This window comes from Colius striatus, chromosome 9 (genome assembly GCF_028858725.1).
Source record: "Colius striatus isolate bColStr4 chromosome 9, bColStr4.1.hap1, whole genome shotgun sequence".
NCBI lineage: Eukaryota > Metazoa > Chordata > Aves > Coliiformes > Coliidae > Colius > Colius striatus.
Genome location: NC_084767.1, coordinates 22,643,791 through 22,670,749, shown reverse-complemented (window position 1 = coordinate 22,670,749; position 26,959 = coordinate 22,643,791). Strand labels below are relative to the sequence as shown.

The 26,959-nt window shown below is 42.0% G+C and overlaps 1 protein-coding gene across 2 annotated transcripts; it reads right to left on the bottom strand.

The window, feature by feature from the left end:
• Positions 1-327: 327 nt before the first annotated feature.
• Positions 328-23,840, bottom strand: LOC104561537 (UDP-glucuronosyltransferase 1A1). 2 transcript variants are annotated; one of them, XM_062002071.1, is made up of 5 exons: positions 22,911-23,840; positions 4,832-4,963; positions 4,478-4,565; positions 3,463-3,682; positions 328-1,366 (listed from the first exon to the last, which is right to left on the bottom strand). In XM_062002071.1, exons 1-5 carry the CDS (start codon positions 23,754-23,756, stop codon positions 1,069-1,071), a joined length of 1,584 nt encoding a protein of 527 aa, XP_061858055.1. In that variant the 5' UTR covers positions 23,757-23,840; the 3' UTR covers positions 328-1,068. The 2 variants fall into 2 exon arrangements, with proteins under 2 accessions (XP_061858055.1, XP_010205544.2); XM_010207242.2 differs by lacking the exon at positions 22,911-23,840 and adding an exon at positions 9,022-9,879.
• Between the last annotated feature and the right edge of the window lie 3,119 nt (positions 23,841-26,959).

Below are 26,959 nucleotides of genomic sequence, written 5' to 3'. Positions count from 1 at the left end.
ACATATTGCAGTGGATTTTGCATCAAGCAGCTGCTGGAGGCCACCCCTGTGCTCAGAGGAGACAGAAACCACCGCAGCAGATGGTGGGATGGGTAGTGCAAGTTCTGGCTGAGTCTCATTCCCAGAAGCACCATGTGCCATTGCACAGATGTGCTGCTGTCTCCGCAGCCAGAGCTGTCACTTCAGTAACATCTGGCACTGCAAAAGCTGCATTTTAAAAGGAGGTACATTGAAGTGCATTTCATACTGTGGATGTTCAATGCCTCCTTCCTCTACTTCACTCTCCATGAGTGCAAGCACCCAGCCCAGAAAACACACAAACTGTCATTGTTAATATGAGGAATTTATTTATAGGGCTAGGGGTTGGGTCTTTACCTGAACATCACTTACAAAGACTAAATCAGTTGGGGTTTATAAGCATTGCTTACAAAGGGCTCATCACTTAACACTTAAGTTGCAGATGCAGCACTCTGCCTCCTGGGGAACTTGGGTGAAATATCAGTGGCTTTACAAACTCTTCACTGCTGAAACCTTCATTTTGTTCGGGGCATTGCAAAACACACAAACCACATTCAAGATGCGTGCCTAGCTTGGCTTATGTGACACGTGTTGCCAGCATATAACATTTGCCTCTTCTCTAACAGCAGTTATACAAAGATTTCAAAGTGCTGGATGAAGCTGGCAGCCTTACCCTGGAACAAATGGTTGTCGTAAAGCCTTTGAAGTAGTGTCTTGTGAAATCCCCGTCTATTTCCAGTGCATATAGAGGTGGGGAAAAAAAGAGGCACCAAGAGTCCCCTGTACACCACAGTATGAAAGCAAGGAGCTTTGGACTTTATGCTACGATCTTCCCAAGTGACTGAAGCACACCTATCACAGTATTTACAACGTGATTCTTAATTAAAGCAAAAATTTTACCAGTGAAACAACCCCTTCCATGTGCTAGTTTAAAGAATGCTAATTATTTCTTAACTGAAACTCAGCAATTATCTTAGTGAAATTTGAGATGTTCTCTAATCCTTCTGGTCTGGAGCAGAGGCCTGGTCTCCCTACCACTGCTTTCATCTGTTACTGAGACTTTGATTTCGCCGACTTTCTTGTTCTTCCCTTCTTAGAGCAGCACCTGCGGCAGCAGAACAGGCAGCACTTCAGAGAAATGAAGAGAGAGAGGAAGACCACGGTGAGGAGAAAGGCAATGACATCCAGGGAGTGGTATTGGAACCAGTTCAGGTCGTGGGCAGCAGGTCGCAGGTGTGGGGCCCCTTTGTGTCTCATTACAAATTCCACCCAGTGCACAGCCAGGTCCAGGGGGTGGATGGGTCTGTCAAGGTGAAGATCTGAGAGACGCTTGATATTCTCTTTGTACCTGTCAAGAAAAGGTATCAGGTATTTTCAATGACTTGTGCTTCTGAGATTGGGTCCCCAGAAAAAAAAAGAGATACAGGGGCAGTTGTCCAATGGCCCACTGGGGTCTTCTCTGATGGTGTTTCCCCCCCACCCCCTGCTCCCATGAGAATGATAACGACAAAGTTGTGGTCCCAGAGAGGTGCCACTTTCAGGGGTGACAAAAAAAAAAGTAAAACAAAACAGAAAAAGGTTTTAGAATAGAAGAAGAACCAACTTAGTCTGAGCTGCCAAGATCTCTGGGTTGAAGGTATCTGGCTGAATCGTTTCTTGATAAAAAACCCAAACAAGTAACAGTTTCTGATATAAACAGCATTCATGGAGCCATAGAGCCATATTGATTGGAAAAGACCTTTAAAGTAATTGAGTTCAACCACTGACTTCACACTGCCAAACCCACCACTAACCCATGTCCCTCAGCACCTCAGCTATACGGCTCTGCAATATCTCCAGGGGTGGGGACTCCACCACCTCCCTGGGCAGCCTGGGACAGCGTCTAACAGCCCTCTCAGTGAAGAATTTTTTCCCAGTCTCCAATCTAACCATCTCTTAGTGCAGCTTGAGTCCTTTTTCTCTTGTCCTACCACCTGTAGGTTTGGAGCAGGAACTGAATTCCCTTGGCCACAACGTCCTGTCAGGTAGCTGCCAAGAGCAAGAAAATCTCTCTCCAGGTCTCCCCTCAGCCTCCTCTTCTCCAGACTGAACACCCTCAGGTCCTTCAGCCACTCCCCGTCAGACTTGTGCTCCAGACCCTTCCCCAGCTCCATTTCCCATCTTTGGACACACTCCAGTACCTCATGTAACTTTGATATAAGAAGGCCTATAAGAACAGATGTGAGAATAGGGGTAGAAAAGCTGTCCAGTTTTTCAAAATCAAGATGCATGATTATAAATTGTATTATTATTGCTGCTGTTACTATTTTTGTGAGAACAGTGGTTAGCAAATGATGGCAATAAGGTTACGTTTCTCAGAAACATGATAGGGAAAAGGATTCTGAGAAGCCCTAATGCTCACAGAGAATGGGGGCAGGAAAGAGAAGGGCATGTCTCAAAGCTGCCCTTCACTGGGATGCCTTAAAGCACCTTGGGCATGCTGACTGCAACACTGGGATGCTAAGTGTGAGCCCCTCTACTGCCTCAGAGTACCCTCATTTGTCCCTCTTGCTCTGTGCTGGAATCGTCCAGCCTTGCTGAGCCAGGCAGCAGCTGAATAGGCTCATACAGCTCCTTCTGAGCACTAGATGGGGAAAGAATGGCTGATAAACTAAATGAATGAGTGAGAATAGCTGTGTTTTGTTGACCCTGGGAGGCAGAAGAGCCTCTGGGCTCTACTGAGGCACTGCCACTAGCCCTCTTCCTTCTGCTACTGTGCAGGCAACATCTCTGGTCAAACCCTCACACAAAGAGCAGACAGCTGAGCCTTTTGACCTTTTCAGGCTCCCCACTGGCCCATGTCATAGAATCACAGAATCATTTCGGTATGGAAAGACCGAAAGGTCATCAGTCTAACCACTGACCTCACACTGCCAAGCCAAATAATAAACCATATCCCTCAACACCTCAGCTACGCAGCTTATAAATAGCTCCAGAGACAGTGATCTCACCACTGATAAATGCTCCCTGGGCAGCCTGTTTCAGCCTGTTCTGGTTGTTGCCAGTGATTTGGGGAGAAAAAGCAGTTTGCCACATCTCTCTACAACTGGCTTTTCTGACACATTGAGTCAAAGCCCTCTCCACCACTGACTGGTAAATTTGGCTTTAAGCAAGTGACAAATCTTTTGTCAACTTGATTTCTCCCACTGCATCTACACCCCATCTTTTCCAATATCTCCATCCTCTCATATCACCCCGTTCTTGTCACCTGATGGTGATAATCCTAGGCAGGAAGAAGGACAACACTTTTACAGGTAGAGGACAAAGTGAACCCAGGAAAGCATCAGCGATGTAACTTTGGTACAAGAGAGCGTACGAGAAGAAATGAACATTCTGTTAGGTGGAAGGCAGCATGCTCATGTTAGGCAACAGTGGAAGGAGAAAGGCTGTGTTTCTATTACTGACTTTTTATCATTAATAACTGCTTTCAGGGCAGTGGATATGTCGTTCGACGTCATTTCAAGTATATTCAGTGTCAGTCCTGCTCCCCGTGACTCCACTCGCTTGGCATTGTCCATTTGGTCTCCAAACAAAGGCATTAGTACCATGGGCACTGCATTGCATATGCCCTCGTAGACACCGTGTGAGCCTCCATGGGTAATAAAGGCACGAGTCTTAGGGTGAGCTGCAGAGGAAAGACAGACCTGCTTAGCTGTTTGATTTATTAAGTCACAATAACACATCCCTGGGGCAAAACTTGCACAAAAAATGGCACTGGTAGTTATAAATCAAGAACTTTGGGCTGTCATGTGCATCATTACTTATGGACAGACTTAGGGCTGTAGGACCTTACAGAGGACTGAATGAACCTTGGGCTGTAGAACTCTGTCTTGGTTTGGGCAATCTCTGGAAAGCCTTGGATAGGCTTCCAAAGCTACTGAGTTTTGAGGATGAAGTCAGAGCCAAGTCAGGTTAAAGAGGACATTACCGTTGCAATGCTTTTTTACCACGCCTTCCACTTGCTGGTTCTGCAGATGTCCCACAGCCAAGCTCTGTCATCTAACTAACAAATATACTCCTGGCAAAAGCATGTACATTTTTACCACTTGAAAAGCCCAATGACCTATCTGGAAATGCTCACTTGGAGGCCCTAAATTTTCAGTACAGTAGACAAAAAATGACAAAAGCCATGGCTAGGTATTGAGTGTAGCAAGTCAGATATGAAGACTCTTGTCTTTGACAGTAAAGGTAGTCAATCTTAACACTTTTCCAGTGTTGTTCCAGAATTGGGCAATTTTAAAGTTGCAATCAGGCAAATTTCTAAAAGATGAGCCCTCACTCAAACAGCAAAGGCTGTAAGGAAGCCCTGTGACCCACAGTGATATAGGGACTCAGAACAGATGATGCTAATGGGGCCTTACAATAGCATTAACAGGTGAAAAGAAACATGCTGCTCTCACTCCAGGTATCTCAGACCTACCTAGAAGATCGTTCTGTGGCAGCCATTTGAGAAGCTTTACGTTGTTCGGCAGGTTAGGGGGCACCTCTCCCGTGTATCGCCACAAAACCTTTCAAGAGAAGTAAACACTGTGTCAGTTCTCAGCAACTGGCTACTTGCTGCCCCTCAGCAGGTTTGAAATGTGCAGCTAAAGACATTCATGGTGCCCAAAGCTTGCTTCAGTTTGCAGAGCATCTGGAGTGATAGTTTCTTTTGGCATCAGGAAGCAATAGAAAGAAGGGAGGACCAAGCACCCTGAAAGCTAAAGGTAATAATGTACTGTATTTGAAGACACTCTTGAATTGCTGTGCTTGTAAGGGATGAGGGAAACTGTACCGTTTGAGGGATTGATCCAAGGGCATCTGCGATTTCTCTGGCTTTCTTCATAGGAATCTCAGAGACCATGGAGCCCAGCGAGAAGACAACAATGCCATGTTCTCCAGATGCATTCACAATAGCTTCAAATTCCTGACAACACAAAGCACAGCTTTAAAGTCCATTCCACATCATATGCTGTAATTTCTGTCATGTTCCCACAGAACTATCTGGAAAGGCAATAAAATGAGCAGTCAACAGAACAAAATTATGATCAGGAAAATTAGTTATCTGCACAGAAGTGATTCCCAGAGAAAAAAAGTGGGTACAGGTGTGTGGACAAAGTTATGGAGGTGTATGAGTGTTTGCAGAATTTAAACTGGAACCGAAATCCACTGAGAACATGAGAAAAAACATAATTAAAATCAGCGACGTAGGAAAGCTTGTGTGCTCAAAGACACCAGTTTCTATGCAATTAAAAAGATGCTGTACCCATTAAGGAGATAAATTCACCATCATGTTTTTCCTGGCAACCAATTCTCAGGTGAATACATTGTGGTTTGTATTGACATTTATTGCAAGTCAGATGTTCTGGATTTAGAGTTGACATTCTTTTTGGACCATGCAGCTGCAAGAGAGAGTTGAGATTTTTGAAAAGTGTTGACAGCAGATAGCTTTAACGTCTAAGGTCTGGATATATTGGGGCTGCTTTGAGTATAATAATAATGAAGCGCTGCCAGGTTCTTTTATTTGTTTTTTTTTTTTTTCACTTGATTTAATAATAGAAGAACTAGGAGATCTGTCACTGGAATCCAAGAACAAAAGAATTCCGATAAAGCATAAAAACAGCTGAAGGCTGAAGCAAAAATCACGTGCCATAGAAAAATACTTGGTAAAGCCAGGGAAGGATAGACAAAACTGGAGGGAATTGTTGCAGGCAGAGTTAAATGAGTGGAATAAAATGGCATTTTAAATGTTATTATCTGCAGCATCTGAGGGGATTACCAAGACTGACCCTCTTAGTTTATGTTCTATTATGTACTTTTGTGGCTGACCAGAATGCTGTGACCCTTTGCTTGAACTGGATCCCAAACAGAAGGAGTCATGGAAGGTGTGCTGGTAGCTGCACCCTGACCGTCAGACCCGATGCTTTCCTAGTAGGAAACATGGTGAAATGGAGCTCTCACTTCAGGGTTTGCTCTGTCCCAACAGATTTCTCTGAGCTCCTGCTCTCCATTAAGGTGTCCCATATGTCTGGGAACTTTGGTCTCAGTTCTGAATAAAGTCACAGATATCTGGGAATTGCAAAAGCCTGCCCAAACTAGAAACATGTTTTTGTTACAAGATTCTTTGGAAGTTCCCAATGCAGTGGAACAAATATGGCTATTTCAGGGTGTATTGAACCCTATTTATTTTCTGTAGAACTAGTAACATCAGTGTTACTCTGTTTTTTACATGTTTTTGTCTGCCAAGGCCTCACTCAGGAATGCCAGTACCAATATGAAACCTTTTGCAACCCTGCTTTGGGAATGGGTGTGTTATTATTTTACTGAAGACTTTTTAATCAGTAGCTGCTTGTATCAGTGGATGCTACACACAACCTTAATGAAATACCTGCAGTGATCGCTCACTGAAAAATGAGAGAAAGCACTAAAAATTAGGAGGATTTCTTGGTGGAAAGTGGCAGATATCCCATACTCAGGAAGTTTGGCACAGTTCAAGTAAAATTCAGTTGCAGTTCAGACTTGGGGCAGAGTATTTTACACAAAAGAAGCAGATCTCTTGCTGCTTCACCAGCTGGTGAGAATTTCATTTAGGTTTGCCACTGTCTTAAATTTCTGCAAAAATTCTAGGGCAGAGGATGATCTGACCTGCTCCTTTTTCCTAGCTAGCACCAAGTCCTGTAAACAGGCATACAAACCAAAATTTGGGTGGGGGGCAAAGGAAAACCCCAGCGTTTTGTGCAAGCTTGTCTAGGAGTCCTGAGATCTCCCACGAAGGAACTCCTCATCGCACAAGGGAGGCAGAGGTGCCAAGTGCTTTTCTAGCGACTTCCACCTCACGCTTTGGCCTGTTATTATTTGTTACTGCCAAGAGCTCCATCTCATGGTGAGAGCAAGCAATGCAGTCATAGCTAAACGGGTTTAAAAAAGGTAACTAACCTGTGATAATGTGTTTTCCTGAGTACAGCTTATGCCTCCAATCAAGACCATATTAGGCATTAGAGGCCTGGGGTACTCAAATACAAAGTCATATTTCATAAGCCAAATAGCCGCATGGCTGAACAGCTCAAGCACTGTGGCCTCTTGTTGGAGGAATTCTTTGATCAAGCGATCATATGGTGAATAAAGAAAAGCACAAGCCAGGGAACTGCTCAGGCTAGCTATGAGATTGCCTATGCGCTGAAGGAATGCCATGTGATCCGTGTAGTGGGTGAAGAACCTGGGAACGTACGAAGGAGGATTTGGACAGAGGGTAGCGTGGAAGTCTAGGCTGCACGGCAGTCCCCGTACAAGGTACACAGAAGGTAGGGAGAGGTGTTCGGCCACTATCTGTCCACATGGGAAAAAAGGATCCATAAAGACAGCATGAAATTCTCTTTCTTCAAGGTACTTGATTAGCTCTTTGTTAGACAGAAGAAGTTTGCAGGAATTGAAGAACATGGTTGTAATATTTGTAATTTTTGAGAATTTTTCCAAGAAGGATTGCGGTGTGAAACTCTTATAGCCCAGCATTTTAAATTCTGCCTCCACATACTCCTTAGTGTAAGGCACAGAGTATCTTTTCATGGTATAATGCACTGACGAATCTATCCGCAAATTTATCTCTGGCGCAACCACCACAATTTCATGTCCCCTCTGTCTGAGCCGCTCCACAATCGGGCGCATGCTGAGCCAGTGACTGCCATCGATAGGCACAACCAAAAGCCTTCCACCTTCAGCAAAGGTCCACGGGAGCAGGGAAAACACAACCCAGGAGGCAAGAGAATTAAATCCTGGATTTGAAGAAATCATTTTCCTTGTGCTGTGAGCAAAGTTTTAAACAGCCTTAAAACTATTGCAGGTGATGAGGAGTGAATGGAGGGGTACTTTGCTCTTTAATCCTAACCAAGGTAAGCATTTAATTTTTAACATATTGTATGTTTGTGGGTGGAAACAAAAGGTAACTTTTAACTGCGGGTAAAGGTTGAGTTTATCATCTGTGCAGGCTTTAAGCAACCAGGCACTGCAAGGTAAAGTTTGAATGCTTGAATTAACATTAGAAGATTCAAATGCTAGAGAGAGGTGTGCCAAGCACTTAGCCATACATCACACTGAGAGGGTGATCAGAGTTATGAATAGGATGTAACAGCTGACTAAGTAATTACAATCTTCATAACACCTGATCAATGATGAACTGAGTCTGCTCAGTTAATTGGACACAAAACTCAGAACAAAAGTCCGACCTTTGGATTATCTTGTGCCCTCAGAGCTTAATTCAATGATTGACAAAGATTTGATATACAGTGGGTTGATAGGGTTTATCTTCAGATTTTTTTCTATACTGTATCAGTTATGAAAGTGAAAACCCAGAGTCTACAGTAGTAAATATGATACAAGCTTAGCAATAACTTCTGCTCTTCCAACACCACCATAGTCTGCAAAACAGAATAAGCAACAGCCATCTGCACTATGTGCACTGGCCACCAAGGGGATTTAAACAAGCTAGGGAGGGAGAATAGATAGTTACAGTCCTGAAGGCTTCTTTTTTCTAATCATCCTCTTACATACTTTACCTCTTATACAAATTCCAAGGCAGAATAGCTCCCGCTATCATCTTTGATTTCAACTATTCAGTCTTTCATAGCTGTTAGGGGTATTAAATCATATGACCTAGAATTATTTTGTCATTTATCTAAATGTAGCATACGTGCCATGATTGTCTAATGTTATGCTGATATGCTTACAACAAGCTAAGCTATACCTAGGAAGCTACATAGCTTAGGTGGCTTTACCTAAAGTCTGCCAGAGAGAAACCCCTCAGCTGCTTGCAGCACAAGTCTTGTGATCATCTGTCAGAGCCTGAGATTCCTGCTGCCAAATCACATCATTCTGAAACTCAATCACATATTGTCTCAAGCATGAATACTACTATAGGTAGCACTTTAAAAAGCAGATCTGAAATAATCACTAATAAATGCTCTAATACCTTCAAGGTAAGCAATGACAAACCTTTGATAATGGCTGCTTTTGCTTGCAGTTGATGCCTCCAACATAGACCATATTTGGCATTACTGGGCGCGGATACTCAAAAACAAAATCATATCTCATCAGCCAAATTGATGCTTTGCTAAATAGTTCCAGTATTGTTACTTCTCTGTGAAGAAACTCAGAAGCTAAATTTTCGTATTTTAAATAAAAGAGATAACAAAGCAGATGCTCTGAAAACCCAATCAGGAGATTGTTCACACGCTCCATAAATGTCATATGATCTGAACTGGACATGAAAGTCCTTGGCACATAAGATACAGGACTGGGACACTGAGTGGCTTTGTAGTCTAAAGTACATGGAAGACCACGCATGAAGTACACTGAGGGGAGAGAGAGATATTCAGCAATAATAGGTCCACAGGGCAACACAGGATCCATCATAATGGCATCAAATTTGCTGTCCTGGAGGTACTTCATTAGTTCTTCATTATATAAGAGATGCCGGCAAGAAGAAGAGAACATGTTGGCTAGTTCTGTCATATTGCTGAGTAAAAATGTATATTTTTCTAGAAATGGAGTGTTCTCAAAACTTTTTTCACCAATGGAATTGTAGTATCTTTCTACAAACTCCTGCGTGTAAGGCACAGAGTATGTTTTGATGGTGAAAGATTGTGAGCTTTTCATGAGCAAAGTGGCGTCAGGAATCACCGCGATGACTTTGTGCCCTCTCTCCCAGAGTTTCTCCAGAACCTCACGCATGCTCAGCCAGTGACTTCCATCCTGAGGCACAACCAAGAGCTTCCCACCTTCTGCCAGACTCCAATAAGAAAGAAAAAGAACAAGTGCAGCGTATATCTGGTACCTCCACATAACTGCCATGGGACTGTCAGCAGGAAAAGAAATAAAGTGTTCCTTCTCACTTCTTCCAAGAGGCATATGAAAAGAAAAAAAAGTTGTACTTCATTTATAATATGATGATCCTTAACCTTTACCTCTACAAAATATTTACTGAGACAGGTTGTTGGGAGTTCAAAGGCCACAGGTTAAATGGTGATGAAAACTAGCTACCTTTATCAGTGATGAGTACTATCAAGGGATCTAAAGCAAGAAGCATTTCCATGCACTTAAGCTATCTTAAATGATTTGGTGCAGTCAGCAGGGCCTTTGATTAGCACAAGTCACAGTGGTTTGTAGAGCGATTTTTCTGGGTCAGGGTTGTTTCAAGGGAGTTACCGTGCACTTGAGTGTTCTGTGCCAGATTCAAGTCAGGAGTCAACTTTTATTGCCATTGAACTTCTCCAGAGAGTTTATAGTATAAAAAGCATGTTGCAAGACCTAAACTTCCAACTTTCTCTCTTACACCTTTGCACATTCTGCATGGTAAGCACACAGCAGGCATGCCAAGCAGAGAGTCACTCAAGTTTAGGTAACATATTAACCAAGCACCTTTTTATATAAACAATGATGCATCAGAATATGTGATCTTTGCTCAATAGGAGGCTTAAGAGTTTGTAGGTGAGTGACTCAGGGCTCAATGTTTGTTTGAAAGTGATAATGCAGCATCCTTGCTCAAGAGGGACCATAAGAGCCCATAGGTAAGAGGCTACAAGCCAAAGGTTTTTGAAAGTTCTCAGTAACAGTTACTGTTCAAAAGAGGTTAACAAGGCTTAGCTGTGGTATGGGCTAAAGAAAGCTGCTTCTGCATGTGCTACAATAATATTTTTAAGGCAAAAAAACCCTCCAAAACCGTATTGGAAATCTGGTTCATAGAATCTTAAGGGTTGGAAGGGACCTTGAAAGACCATCTAGGCCAACCTCCCTGCCAGAGCAGGACCACCTAGAGTAGGTCACACAGGAATTCATCCAGGTGGATTTTGAATGTCTCCAGAGAAAGAGACTCACCGATCCATCTGGGCTGCCTGTTCCAGTGCTCTCTCACTCTCACAGTGAAATTTTCCCTTGTATTTCTTTGGAACCTCTTATGTTCTAGCTTGAATTTGTTGTCCCTTGTCCTATCACTGGATGCTCCACTCCCTTCATCATCTTGGTGGCCCTGTGCTGAATTGTCTCCAGCAGCTCCCTGTCCTTCTTGAACTGAGGGGCCCAAAACTGGACATAATATTCCAGATGCGGTCTCACGAGGGTAGAGTAGAGGGGGAGGAGAACCTCTTTCAACCTACCAACCACACCCCTTCTAGTTCCCTCTAACACTTGATCACAACCTAAAGCTACTCAGATACCACTGAGGTTTTGAAGATTTGCCTGTGTAACAGCATGGCTGACATGGCTAATGGAGAAGACAGTCCCACTACAAGGACTTGTTTTGATTCCAAATCAGGTTGCTTTGAGTGGGATTTAAGTGCCTAATTATTTTTGAGAACTTGGGTTGAAGCTGCAGCAATGATGCAATGGAAACATGGTGGGTAGACGGGTGAATTAAAAGGACACTCATAAACAAAGCAATGTCCTCAGATAGGGAGAATATGCAAAGGCACATTAAACTTTTAAGATAAATGAAGTAATTGACCAATCAGATCTCATCTGCCACGAAGGCTTATTTCACAGAAAAAAAAAGCGGATGCCAAAAGTTTGTAAGTTTGCAAAAGCAAACCAAGATATATGAGTGGTAACTGAACAAGAGCAATACTGGCTACAGAAAAGACTGTTTTAGACCCCCCAGCCAAGCACAGCTGATCATAGATTGCTCTAAACGGTTTCTTCATGCTATGCAGCAGCCTGGAAGAGTTGACTTAGAGTAGGTAGGAATGATGGGAAATCTAGCTCATGAAATGGCTACCTTTGCCAAAGGTACCTAAACATGATAAGCACATTCCAAAGCTAATATTGAATGTTTCTTAAAAAGTTTATTTTGATAGGAGGCTCTCCAAATGACAAGTTTAAAAAAGCGATTCTCATAAGCCAACAACTCTAAGGAAACTCCATTAAAAATAATGGAGTTTCAGACCCATTCTGCAGTCTGTTTAAGCCAAATGTTCTCTCCAGCTGTCAGTGAGGTGATATTACAAAGACCAAAAGATAAAGGAGGCAGACAGAAGGTATTCTCATGTGCCAGATAATTCGCTGCAGTACCTGTGTGTGCATTTCCATGTTTCAGCAATAAAGAGGAAAACATCTGCCATAACAAGGTGATACAGCATTGCACACACCCTAAGGTGGTAGTATGTGCTCAGGGAGTTGTACTATTACTCTATGCTAACATGTAACAGGCCCTCAAGTCTTGTAGTCATTTCTATATAGCCTTTAAGTTCTGCTAACATTTCAGACCAATATGTTCTATTTACTAATACTAATAGAAAAGCTCTAAAACAACATTAAAGAGGTAAGAAAACCCAAACCAAACCCATAAGGTTAACAGCACATTCATAAGAGTTTAAAAATTGTGTCACTGGATTTTAAGCAACACACAAACACCCTTTCACTTGTAAATGAGTCCAGAGACCGATGTCCACAGCCCAGCCCATTCCAAAGCCAAAGGTGAAAGGAGATAAACATCAGGAAAAAGTAGAGCTGAAGTACAGAGTTGAGTTAAAGGTTTTATGCTGGAAACATACAGTGAATATCCCCAGTGAGAGGAATCCATGATCATCTCTTTTGTAAGTCTACAAATCCTGGCAGTCAGAATGTATCTCTTATTAATCGTGATTTTAAAAAACATAGGTTTTGTCTACAAAAAAACACCTGCTGCTCTTGAGAGGCAGATTTTTTGTTTCTTTGTTTGAGCATGGGGTGACAAAAGTACTCCGTTTTGTTTGCTTTAAGCTTGCTTCTGCCTTATTTCAGTGTTAGTCATAGGTTAAGTATTGGGAGCTCTCTATCAGTTCCCCTTTCGCCTTTGTCACACTTTTCAGGATTTTATAGACCTCTGTCACAAATCCTCTGCCATAGTTCTTTTTATAGGTTTAGCTATATGGTTTCTTCATTTTCTGTTTTTGTAGACTGAGTTTGAACCCTCTTTGAAATGCCTCATTCTTATTACATGAGAATCAGCTTTTTCTGAAAAATACACACTAGTTCACTGTTTTGCAATGTCAGTATCTGAAACACTTAACAAGAATAGTAATTTCTAAAAATAGAAGATTTAGTCCTCTGCAAACCACAAAATATATTTGAATACACATTTAAACAAATATGAAATAAATCTAACAAAACTTTTAAAATAATAAAGTAACCTAATTTATACTTGATATTTATGATGCCAATTGATACTTTAAATTAGGAGCATCACTGGCCTGGGATATGCAAAAAGAATGTCACAAGCTAGAAAAATGGGACAACAGGAGCATCATGAAGATCAGAAAATGCAAAAGCAAAGTTCTGCCATTGGGATTGGATAGACCTATGCCACAGACTGTGCTTCAACTGGACAGACAGCTCTGCAGAAAATGACCTGGAGTCCTTGTGGACACCAAATTGAATATATCAGCAGTGTGCCTTTGCATAGCCATTGCAAACCAAAGCATCTTGAGTTCTACAACTAAGAGCACATCTAGTAGATTGAGAGAGCTGATCCTTCTCCCTCCAGCACTTATGAGACATCTGGAGACATGTACCAAATTTTGAGCTCACCAGTACAGGAAAGATATTGATATGCTGGAGCAAGCCTAGCAAAATCCACAAAGATGGTTAGGAGCTGGGAACCATGATGTACAAAAAAAGGCTCAGAAAGATGATTTTGCTCAGGATTCAGAAGAGGAGGCTAATAAGAGATCTTTCTGTTGTGTTGAACCACCTTAATGGAAAGGCATAGTGAATGGAAAGGCATAAGTCTCCTTTCTCCTGGAAAGGACACTGACAGCAACAGGACAAGAGACAACAGACAGAAGCTGCAACATGTCAAATTCATATCTGATGTAATAAGGTGTTTTCATTATAAGGGTCATAGAAGATATTCAAAACTTGATAAGACATAGAATGGAGCAACTTGAACTAACTTCATCTGCTTTGACTAAGCGATTGGCTGAGAGGCCTGCAAATGACCTTCCAACTAAATATTTTCAGTCTATGACAACTCAAAGCATAGATAACCTGTCTTTAAAGAAAAAAAAAAAAAGGAGGAAAATGTAGAGGAACTCAGCAATGATAAGGTGGATCACAGGAAGAGTGAAGGTGTCCTCGCATAAAAGTCTGCCTTGCACCACATCAACGATGTTGAGCAGAGAGACCCTGAGCAACCCGCTCTAATGTCAAAGCTGATTTTAAGCAGAGGCACATGATGCATGAGGCATTTCCCAGAGCTAAATTACTTTACATTTTCTCCATTTTTATACTGTGATATTCAGAAACCTTCACTAAAGGAGTACTGAAACCTCTTTGCAAAGCAAATCCAGTTTGAAATCCCTTTTTTTTTGCAGAAAGATACTTTTCTAACAAAACTTACGTTACAACTTTTCAGAATATGTAAAAGCCTGCAAAGTGACAAGAAGAAACAAGAATAAGACCCACCTGAGTTAGCTTATTGTGAGCACAGTTTATTCCACTAACCATAATCATGTTGGGCATCAATGGTCTTGGATAATGTAAAACAAAGTCTAGCTTCACGAGCCAAATGGAAGCTTGGCTTAATAGATCTGGCACAGTTACATCCCTTTGGAGGAACTCAGAAGCCAGTTTTGCGTACGGTTGAAAGACAGCATCACAGAGAAAATAATTTCCAATGTTAAAAATCATATTCTTCACCCGCTGGAAAAAGTTCATGTGATCTGTAAGCTTTGTAAATCCTCTGGGGACATAAGAAGGAGGATTGGGACACTGAGTGGCTTCAAATTCTAAACCACATGGTATTTGCTGCACAAAAACCACAGAAGGGATTGAAAGATGTGCAGCCAGAATCTGCCCGCAGGGTAGTATGGGATCTGTAAAGACAACATCAAACTTAGACTCCTCAAGATATCTGACAAGCTCTTTGTTGTACAGTAAGTATGTACAGGTAGACAGGTACATGGCAGAAATATTGTTCACTTGTTCATATGTTTTAAAAAATCGTTCTAGAAAAGATCCTTCTTCAAATACAATCTGGCCAGTCCTCCAGAAAGCATGATCCAGCTCTTCCTGTGTGAAAGGGACCGAGTACATTTTCATAACCAAATTCTTAGTTGACTTTATGCGTAAACTGACTTCAGGTGCAACGACAACGATTTCATGTCCCTTTTGCCTGAGACTGTCCAACACTTCCCGCATGCTGAGCCAATGACTCCCGTCCACTGGCACCACCAGCAGCTTCCCACCAGCAGCCAAACTGAGCACAGACAGGAGTAGAATCAGCGTCACTGTGAGTTGTGGATGAGCACTAAGCACTAGGGCCATTCTGCAGGAATCTGGTGAGTGCTGCCCAGAAAGAAAACCACTGGAAGCACTGAAGCAACAGCACCAGCTCTGCACTTTTAAGCAATCTGTGCTACAGCCTAACTTTTGAACTTTAATGTATTTGCTGTGTGGTAAATGTATAATCTTTGATTTGATAAGAGGCTACAGAACAAGTACTAAGTTCAGCTAACTTCACAGACTGATGGTGTGTGGCAGATGCACCAGATAATGCCCTTCTCTTTCCATTATTGGAACAGTAAATCATAACTCAGGAAGGGGGCGGGAGTGGTTCTCTCCTCAGTCTGGTGAGAATTCTTCTAGAATGACTTTTTCTCTGATATGTCTTAGGTGTGAAAGGACCATCAGTGTCTTGTTTTGGATTAGTGCTGGGTCCATCTCCTTTTCTCTGTGACATTTATGGAGAGACCTGTTCTTCCAGATGTAGCGATAACTATTTCACACCACTTCTGCTTGCACTCATCTAAAAGCACATAGAGTCATCAATTCTCATCTAGTAGCATCGTCAAGCAGCTATGACTGTGTGGCAAGAGACCTCAGAGAGAATCTGCCCTGCAGTAATTCGAAATTCAGGAAGTGAAACTTTCTCACCAAAATGTGCTGAGGGGTGCAAAGACAAGTGCTTCTCAGTTCTCTGAGCACTAGAGCTCAGCAATTGATCCAGTGGTGAATGGACCAGATAAGCCCCATCTGCTTCTATTAGAAAAGCTTTGGCAGCTCCAGTGCCTTTGAGCAGGATCTGACAAGCCTCCATAGCACCCTCAGGCTCATTGAGATTGGTTTTGTTCTCAGATCTCACAAAGCCAAAGCAAAATCTTCTGATGCAAGCCTGTAAACAGAAATAGTGCTGCTTATCCAGAGAGTCCACAAACTGTGACATTCCCAGTAATTCCAGCTTTGGAAATACCCATGTGAAGAAACAGGCAAATTCATTGCAAAGCAAGAAATAAGGCAGCAAAGGTGCCCCAGGACAGAAGCTTAATGTGCATTTCTTCACAAATACCAGATCCTACCAGAACAATTGGCAAAATTATATGGATTATACCTGACCACAAGGCTTTGACAATGCTTCAGACTTGTCAGCTACTCTTCCACCACTCACAAAGAGACAAGTAGAGTACCAAATTACAAACTTCACACAAAATGGCTCTGAATACATGTAATGCAAAAGGCATCAACTATGCATACATTTTAAGTGAAAAGTTATAGCTGCCTATACAGAAAATCAAAAGTGAGATGATTTTTTTTTAATATGTGCATTTGCCTAACATATCCCACACAGGAATTTGATTCTTGTCTGCAATACAAAATTTCACCCTCGTGAACACAGAAGTCTATCAGAGCATAAATTATAAGCAGAGCACAACCCACCTGAGGTAGCTTCTTGTGACCACAGTTTACGCCTCCAATTGCAATGACATTGGGCATCAAAGGTCTTGGATAATCTAACACAAAATCTAACCTTATGAGCCAAACGGAATCTTGGTGCAAGAGGTCCAGCATAGTAACATCCCGTTGCAGGAACTCAGAAGCCAGTTTTTCAAATGGTTGAAAGGCAAAATCACAGAGAAAATAATTTGCGTTATCAAAGATTAGGTTCTTTACGCGCTGGAGAAAGTTCATGTGGTCTGTAAGCTCTGTAAATCCGCTGGGGACATAAGAAGGGGGACTTGGACACTGAGTGGCTTCCAATTCTAGACCACATGGCATTCCTCGTAAAAAAAACACAGAAGGAACTGAAAGATGCGCAGCCAGAATCTGCCCGCAGGGCATTACAGGGTCTGTAAGGATGGCATCAAACTTAGACTCCTCAAGATATCTGACAAGCTCTTTGTTGTACAGTAAGTGTGCACAGCTGGAGACTGACAAATCAGTGAATTTTTTCATACCTTGCTGTAATTTAAGAAATCTTTCTAGAAAAGATCCTTCTTCAAATACATTTTTCACAAATGTCTGAAAACTTTTTTCCAGCTCTTCCTGTGTGAAAGGGACCGAGTACATTTTCATAACCAAATTCTTAGTTGGCTTTATGCGCAAACTGACTTCAGGTGCAACGACAACGATTTCATGTCCCTTTTGCCTGAGACTGTCCGACACTTCCCGCATGCTGAGCCAATGACTCCCGTCCACTGGCACCACCAGCAGCTTCCCACCAGCAGCCAAACTGAGCACAGACAGGAGTAGAATCAGCGTCACTGTGAGTTGTGGATGAGCACTAAGCACTAGGGCCATTCTGCAGGAATCTGGTGAGTGCTGCCCAGAAAGAAAACCACTGGAAGCACTGAAGCAACAGCACCAGCTCTGCACTTTTAAGCAATCTGTGCTACAGCCTAACTTTTGAACTTTAATGTATTTGCTGTGTTGTAAATGTATAATCATTGATTTGATAAGAGGCTACAGAACAAGTACTAAGTTCAGCTAACTTCACAGACTGGTGGTGTGTGGCAGATGCACCAGATAACGCCCTTCTGTTTCCATTATTGGAACAGTAAATCATAACCCAGGAAGGGAGTGGGAATGGTTCTGGATGGGACTGCACTTCTGATAGCCTCTCTCTGGCTTAACTTTTAGCATGTGCAGGAGATGTGTCACATCAATGTCACCATTCAGCCTAGAAGAGGCTGCTCCTTTTTCCCAGGGAAGACCTGTGTCCTCTCTCTCTTTGAAGACTAATCTCTAGGAGGTCTGTGGCCCTATGGCACACGTGGAGGAACTGTTTAAGATGGTTTCTGGACTGAGAAGGCTGATGAAGACAGATGCATGATGTCATGTTTTTCTGCAGGACAGATCACCCATGCTAAACCGTACTTCTAGTGTCTGAGACTCATCTCAGGGGATGTAGGGGTTGGCTTTGTGAGGTTGGAGAGTAGAGCAGAGATGTACGAGCATTGTTTGAGTTATACTTTTCACAAAACAATTCAGGCCCAATTCTGGATTCTTTTTTGTCACTGACAGATCTTTCATGGTGTCCAGCAGAGGTGCAGTTGCATGAATGCTCAGGTAGAAAATTACAATGTACACAAGAATGTCTGCAAGAGGCTACAGCCACCTCTGCCATTTGGAGATGTGTGGTCTATGCTACACAGGCTTCTTGACCTCACCCTATGGTGCACAGGTCCTAAGTAATACAACTTAAGAGAAAGTCAGGGCACAAAAAAGAATGGCAGAACTCTCTAGGCTCTCCCACAGAACAACAGAGGAGGCTCTTCATAAGAACTGTAGGCATTGCCATCTTCTGCTTTGAGATAGCCAAAGAAAATGACACATCTGAGACGCTAGCGTAATCACCAACTCTGCATCCATCCCCTCAATGCTTTGTCAAATCAGACCTTCTCCACAACTCCACTCATTAGGACTTGGGTTTTTCTGCTTGAAAAAAGTGTTTAAGGTTTTCTGGGTTGTCCCATGGCATCTGCTTTTAAGACAAATCTAAATTTCTCCTACTGTCCACAAATTTTGACAATGTCTTTGGCTGTTGAATACAATGTCCCATCACAAATAGTCACCAGAAGAATCAAGAGTTTTTCTTCAATTGAGAATATATTTTTAGAGAAAAGTTATAGGTGCATATATAGAAAATAAAATGTGAGAAAGTGAGATTTTTTTTTTCCCTAGAGTATTTGCCTAACATATCCCACATAGGAATTTGATTCCTGTCTGCAATACACAATTTCACCCTCGTGAACACAGAAGTCTATCAGAGCATAAATTACAAGCAGAGCATGACCACCTGAGGTAGCTTCTTGTGTTTGCAATGACATTGGGCATCAAAGGTCTTGGATAATCTAACACAAAATCTAGCCTTATGAGCCAAACGGAATCTTGGCGCAAGAGGTCCAGCATAGTAACATCCCGTTGGAGGAACTCAGAAGCCGGTTTTTCAGATGGTTGAAAGGCAAAATCACAGAGAAAATAATTTGCGTTATCAAAGATTAGGTTCTTTAAAAACACGCTGTGGTCTGTAAGCTCTGTAAGTGCTCTGGGGTTATAAGAAGGGAAACTTGGACACTGAATGGCTTTCAATTCTAGACCACATGGCATTCCTTGTAAAAAAAACACAGAAGGAATGGAAAGATGCGCAGCCAGAATCTGCCCGCAGGGCATTACAGGGTCTGTAAGGACGGCATCAAACTTAGACTCCTCAAGATATCTGACAAGCTCCTTGCTGTACGATAAGTGTGCACAGCTGGAGAGAGTAATGGTAGAGACCCTCTCAGCCTCTGATACACTTTAAGAAATCTTTCTAGAAAAGATCCTTGTTCAAATACACTCTGTGGAAAAGAATGGACACTTGCATCCACCTTTTCCTTTGTGAAAGGGACTGGATGCATTTTCATAATAAAACTATCTGATGGTTTTATATGTATGTTTATTTCAGGTGCTATGATGACAATGTCATGTCCCTTTTGCCTGAGACTGTCCAACACCTCCTGCATGCTGAGCTAACGACTCCCCTCCGCTGGCACCACTAGCAGCTTCCCATCAGCAGCCAAACTGAGCACAGACAGGAGTAGAATCAGCGTCACTGTGAGTTGTGGATGAGCACTAAGCACCAGGGCCATCTCTGCAGAAATCTGGTGAGTGCTGAAAACACAGTCCCTGCTCCACGTTTTTAAGCAATCTGTGTGGCATCTTCTGCAGATGATCTTTAGACTTATTTACTGGTAAATCTTTACACTTATTTACTGGCAAATGGGTATGGCCAATACATTTTGTAATGTTAATAATAAGAGATGTTAAAGTTCAGCTAACTTGTCAGAGAGTAATCAAAGTAGCAACTAGACTGGGAAACACCCGCCTCTTTGCACTGGTGAAATACTGTGATTTAAGGAAATGAGAGAGCCTTCCAACAAGCTCAAAAGAGCTCATTAAGAGACCATTAATTTTCCCAACAATAATTTTCACTCTGACAAATTTCCTCTCCTTCCGCCTGTCCAAATAATCTTCTATTTGTAAAAGATTAGAAAAATAATGCTTCATCTGGGAAATCATCTGATTTCTTTAGTGATCAGTTTCATCTCTTGACATTAGTGAAAAGGGAAAATTTGCTATCAGAAGTTTGATTCCCTGAAAGGACTTGTTTTGGAAGAGTGAAACAGGGAGGGAGGAAGGACAAGGATCTATATTTAAAACTGTATTAGCAACTCAGAAATACTTTTCTAAATCTGCCTGGGAAGAGAATGCCTTAGGGCCATGAAAGCAAACAAAATCAATGTATAGGCAGGATTTGCAGACAATCAGTCTTAATTATGAAAATGATTACAGAAGCAATTTTGAAAATACAATCATTTTGTATGGAGATTGATAGTATACAACAGTTTTTTTCAAAGAACATGTACTAAACTACTGCAGCTCTAGTTACATGTTTTGGAGGGAAAATTTTCAGAAGGCAGACTTAACAGTTGCTGGTGCTCAGGGCTGGCTAGCAGCTATGAAAAACTCCAGAAGTTTTGTAGAAAAGTTTGTAAGGAATCTACGTCATGAAAGGACAAACCTGCACTGCAAAAGCAACCAGAACATTACCTGCCGACTGCTGCATCATAACAGTTTATTTCTAAATTATCAAATTATTTGTTATACTAACAAGAATATTCTTTGTTTTTTTAAAAATTGTTTGTGATAGTAAAAGAAATCCTTTGTGTGCATCTCAGCAGCGAGACTGCAGTGATGAGCTACTTCCACCTAGCCCAAAGAAAGCAAAGAAAGCAGTTGTGTAAGCAAAAACACTTAGATCCTGCTAATGCTGTAGAAAAGTACCTGCAAGAGTGAGGAGAACTAAAATAAATCTAGTTTTTCAGCAACTTTGCCTTTGCAGTACACCATCCTAAATTCCATGCTTATCTAACTTTGAATCACTGAATCTGTGCTGTCATTCCTGTCTTTGTTCTCATCCTGACCTACCTCTCCTTGCATCTCTTGGTCATTCTCTTCTTCCATGAATTGATTTCTTTTCTACCTAACTAAATACACAAAAGCCTGGACAAAAGTACCCAGTAACAGTGCTCTTGCTTCAGATCAGGAAAGTTTTTACTTCAAATAAAAAGTCAAAAGTAAGATAATATGTCTGAGTGGTTAACGAGTATTTGTGATAAGCTTGTCAACATGCAGGATTGTATTTTGCCAATAGATGTAGCTGCTTGATTCAGAGGCACAGATAGCCAACAAGAAATCAAGACTGAAGAATCAGTACTTTTGCAATAAACATTTTTTTCTGGACTATGATCTTTAGCCCCTGAGCAAAGTGAGAGTGAGAGTGAGCTTTGTTTTAAGAGGAGAGTCAGATTTTAATCTGGAGTAGCCACATGGCCGTGCCTGCAGGGAAGATAGTGCTTTCCAAAAGGAAAGCCTGTACTTGTACTTGACCCTGAGGAGCCATTCAGTAGCTCCAATGGACATGACAGTTAGGAAAAAGAACTGCTCGACAAATACAGAAAAGTGAGAGGCAGGAGACATTTTTGTTAGGCACAGACTGAAGATGTGAGACTGAATAGATTCACAAAAAATTCTTATTATATGCTAGACATTCAAAGACAGAGAGTGCATTGCAAGTGCTGTGATAAGAAGTGATCCACTCCATTTGTAACTTGCTGCTTGGTGTGTTTTCTTCTCTGCACTTGGATATTGAAGTCAAAATGTCAAAAGAACAAGGACAACTTTGTTAGGAAAACTGTAAGAACAGCAATTAAGCTTGCAATGATTCACTACTATATCTGCATGTCAAAAGCACAAACCTAGGTAGAATAAACGGGAAATAAAGTCAAAACACTGTGATGAATCACCTATGCCTGCCAAACAATTAGGAAACTAGTTGGAAGGCAATGCCTTGCAGGGGAAGGTGGTGACCACCGACTCATGAATGACTGCTAGAAACCACCAAAGGCCCTCTTAGAGCATGTGTAGTGGACAGATAGAATGACACAGCAAAATTATACCGCTATGCAAATTATTAGCCAATACATAGGAGTGTATAACCCTTGAACTCTTGTGTGTAAGTACAGTGCAGAAACCTGTGCTGGGTGTGCTTGATTTGTGGTGTTATCACCAAGCACCCAGGCTTGTGCAAACCTGAAATCAATCAGCAACGTCCCTCCTGAACGTGTGGTGATTGGTGAGTTGCACTCCAGCTAATAAATCTGCTTTTTGGACAACAATAAGACCTTCAACAGCAAAATTAGTGGATTGAAATCAGCCAACACAAAGTCTTATTTTCCACGACCTAAAGCAGAACAAGTCCGGATACATACAGATATGTTTTCATAGAGATTGAATACACTCCCTACTTCTTCGTACCAGAACACCAGAGCAAAAAACTGTTGAAAAGGTGAGGCAGCAGCAGGAAGGACAGAATTAGGGGAAAAAAAAAAAAAAAGCAGAGGTAGAGAGAGAACAGACAGACACGGAATGGATGGAATCCTTAGGTTGGCAAGCTCACCTAAGGTCAGATCTTAGCTGAACAATTATTATTCACAAAGCAGAAGGTCTCAGTTTTCAAAATGACATGGTAGGTTTACATGAGTTTGGGTGTTTAGTTTTTTTGTTTTTAATTTTCTACAGCAGTAAAAACATACCTTAGGTAGTGGTTTCTTCTGAGCACAGTTTATACCTCCAATGAAGACCATATTGGGCATCACTGGTCTGACATATTCAAACACAAAGTCAAATCTCAGAAGCCAAATGGAAGCAGAGCTCACAAGATCTACCAGGGATACATCTTTCTGCAGAACTTCAGATGAAAGCTTTAATGCATCACTGTAGTAAATGTTACAGTACACAAGCTCCAGGAGGGAAACGAGTGCATTCTCTACTCTCTGGAAAAAGGTCATGTGGTCTGAGTTGAAGGTAAATAGTCTTGGGACATAGGACAGAGGATTTGGACACTGTGGTGCTTCATAGTGTAAGCTGCAAGGAAATCCTCTCATGAAGAACACAAATGGAAGAGAAAAATAATTAGCAAGTGTTGCTCCACACAGAAGAATGGGGTCTGTTAGGACAGCATCAAAGCCACTTTGATTCAGGTGCTGCAGTATCTCTTTGTTGTTGAATAGATCCTGGCACTGAGTAAAGAAAATATGGAAAGCATTCCATGAGCTGTTGAACATTGCCAGAGTGTTCAGTGGGAAAGGTAAGTCCTTCAGGTGAGTGGCAACAAATTCACGAAAGCTATTATCCAGTTCTTCTAGTGTGTGAGTCACTGGGTAACTTTTCACCGTGTATGCCTGTGTTGCTTTCATCTGCCAGCTTACTTCTGGCATAAGCACCACCACTTCATGTCCTCTCTCAGCAAGCTTCTCAACTACATGCTGCATGCTAAGCCAGTGGCTTCCAACCATGGGCACCACCAACAGTTTCCCTCCATCTGAGAGGCCAGGTAGGAGGAGGACAAAAATCCAGGCAGAGCAAAGCCGCAGTGTCATGCTCCTGTGTTCTGAGTGTGGACTGTGACGGACCGTGAAAGTCTCCTTCAGGCTGTAGATGATGCTTTTTTAAGGACGCTGAGGAATTTATCTGCCGAGTTGTGCTGCTTTGTCATAGTCTTCAGTTAATGATTCACTGCTTTGGGATGTGGGCCCTTTGGAAGAGGGTTTTTTTGTGTGGTGGTTTTTTTTTTTCTCATTATTTGTAAAGCCAAATCAGGTGACCCTTTCCAGTCCTAAGTCAGAGCACGTTAGAGTTGCACAGTGTTCAACAGAGATCTAGGTCTTCAACATGCTAGTCAGATTTCTTAGGACTCCTCTCTGGATCCGTGATGTGTCCTGTTTTACACCTTGGCCAAGACCAAGAAAGGCAAGTCTGGTGTGAACCAGATTTTTTCCTATCAGTCTTTTTCTTTCTTTCTCCCACTTTATCAATGTCTGTACCTTTTTCCTTGTGTTGGGAACCTACTGACCAAGTGAGAAACTGCAGGTTTTTCTCAGGCACTTGGTAATGTTTCAGAAATCAAAACATTTAAGACTCTGAGTATAGGGAGAAGCTCTGAGGTAAAAGTGAGAAAAAAATTTTTTACAGGGTCATGGTTTGTTGGGATTTTTTTCCAACCCCAGATTTGTTGAACAAGAGTAATTATAGAGCTGTTAGGCAAACATACTGCCCTTCCCTCCCCTACTGCAGCAGGATGCATTTGCCACCCAAACCTCACAGCACTCTACACGTGAACAGACTGTGTGCAAAAGCAAATGCAGAATGGGTGAAGTTAATCAGTATCTTAGATGTACTTCTGAGTGTTTGAGAGATTGCCAGCAAATCCCTTAGTTGACTTCATTATCTGGAAAGGGTTTGTTGACAAATTAAACTTTGCTGGGTTCAAGGCAATGAGAAGTAAGAGTTGCTTACCTCTCATAAGCAATCAACACATGTTAAGATATTGTGAATCTTTAATTTGGATATGAAGCTGCATAGCTGAGTGCTGCCTATGGCCACATAGCCCCACCAGCATGACGTATGTAATCATAGTGTTGTCCTAAAAGCGAGGTGGTGCAGCCAGTGTGCGAGACGCCAACATGCCCACAGAGCAGGTGTGTTTTATGGGCATAAATATAGGTGCCAGGTGGTAATCCAAAACGTTAGTCCTCAACAGTGACTCCCATGGTGCTGTATTTACACACAGAACTTTAGCATATCGTATATTCTGTATTCTAATAGATATGTATTGTTATTCTATTTAGTGATTGGTTAGTAGTCCTTTGCTCAGCATGTAATGAGTATGCATGTTTAGATTGGTTTCCTCCACTCTCTTCTTTTAAGTCTAGGGTGTTAGTTGGGTAGATGGTGTGCCAGTTGGTGGTTGTCATCTCCCCCTGTCTTACTTTCCTTTCCTCCAATTACTGCATATTTTTGCTGACTTCATTGTAAGTAGGCAACTAGTCAGCTTTTGGGCCTTCTGAGGCCTAGAAAGGTCCCTCCTTATCAGTGACCTAGAGTGTTCATGCAATGAAGCTCTTGCTTCATGGTCATCCCAAGATAAACAGTGTTACAATATTTTGGCATTATTTCCTTCTATTAGCCAGATGCTAATAGACGTTATACCAGGGTGAGTCAGTGCTGGCAGTTAAGTACTGCACTAGGCTTGGTGGCAGCTAGGCGGTTGCAAAGACCTGCTTGTTTCGAAGAGGGAGCTTGTCTTCTCACATCACTGGCCAGGCCCATTGGTATCTGAAATCCCAGTGCCACTATAAGGCCTGGCCTGCAGCTCAGGGAGGGATGTGAACCAGAAGGGTCAGCAGGAGAAGCAAAATCAATGCAAATCAATGGTAAAGTACCTGGGGTTTGGTGGGTTTTTTTGAGGAGTAGCTTATATTTTTTTTCAATAACCAAAACCCAGTTGCTACAACTAAGAAAAACTAATTATTTTTTTCATCGTTGCACACATGCATTTTTCAGAAGATACATAGCCAGCAGAAAATCTTTCCCATCTCTACATAAAACTTCCATCTAATCTCTTCTCCTATTGGGTATAAAACTAAGCTGCAAAAAGTAGTTCACCACTCAGATAACGTGAACCAACAACTCACCTCTAATTCATGAACCCAAGAGTTCGTGGCCAATGTCAGTCCAGTTCATCAGCTCTGGATGACTTTATGGCCAATGTCAGTTCAGTTCATCAGCTCTGCATGATTTTATGGCCAATGTCAGTTCAGTTCATCAGCTCTGCATGATTTTATGGCCAATGTCAGTTCAGTTCATAGAATCATAGAATCATAGAATCATAGAATGGTAGGGGTTGGAAGGGACCTTTAGAGGTCATCTAGTCCAACTTCCCTGCAGAAGCAGGGTCACCTAGATCAGGTCACTTAGGAACATGTCCAGGCAGGTCTTGAAGACCTCCAAGGAAGGAGACTCCACAACCCCTCTGGGCAGCCTGTTCCACTGCTCCATCACCCTCACAGTGGAATAGTTTTTCCTTATGTTTAGGTGGAACTTTTTGTGTTCCAACTTCATCCCATTACCCCTTGTCCTGTTGCAAACAATTCATCAACTTTGTGAGTCCCGATCCTTCTCCCTTGAAAATTGCTGGGTGTTTTAAATGTTGGTGATAAGCTCTAACCATAAAACTTTACAAGTAGTTGACTGGGCAGGTGCCTTCAGGATACTATTTGCTCCTTCAGGGATTTAAAGGCTCTACATCACTGGTATAGGTTTCCTCAAAGGAGCTTCTGCATGCTTATTTTGAAGCCTGGTGGGAAAGTGTTGTCCTTACTGAGAACCTGCCCTCCAAAAATCCCAGTCAGCTCCACCACCCACACTTGCCCCTGTATCTGTAGTTTACCACACAGGATTAATTTAATGGGAATTTTCAAAGGGATCTGTTCCTCATACATTCTGAGAAGGCTGTCAACTGAACACTAGAAGAAGACACATTCAAGCTAGACTGACAGATGAAGACAGACTGTCATGCATGTCTCATGCATTTACAGACATCTGCTTGGGTCTTTAATATCTGATTGGCAATCTTGCCCACTCCGGACTCCATATCCTTTTGAAAGGCCCCTTGTTAGCAACAACTGTGACTTTTCTTTCATTCAAAGATATATATAACCAGATAGAATCAATGAAGTGGCACTAGAGACTGTCCTGGTTGCAGGATTATCACTGCCACTTCCAACATAAGTACTAAACATAC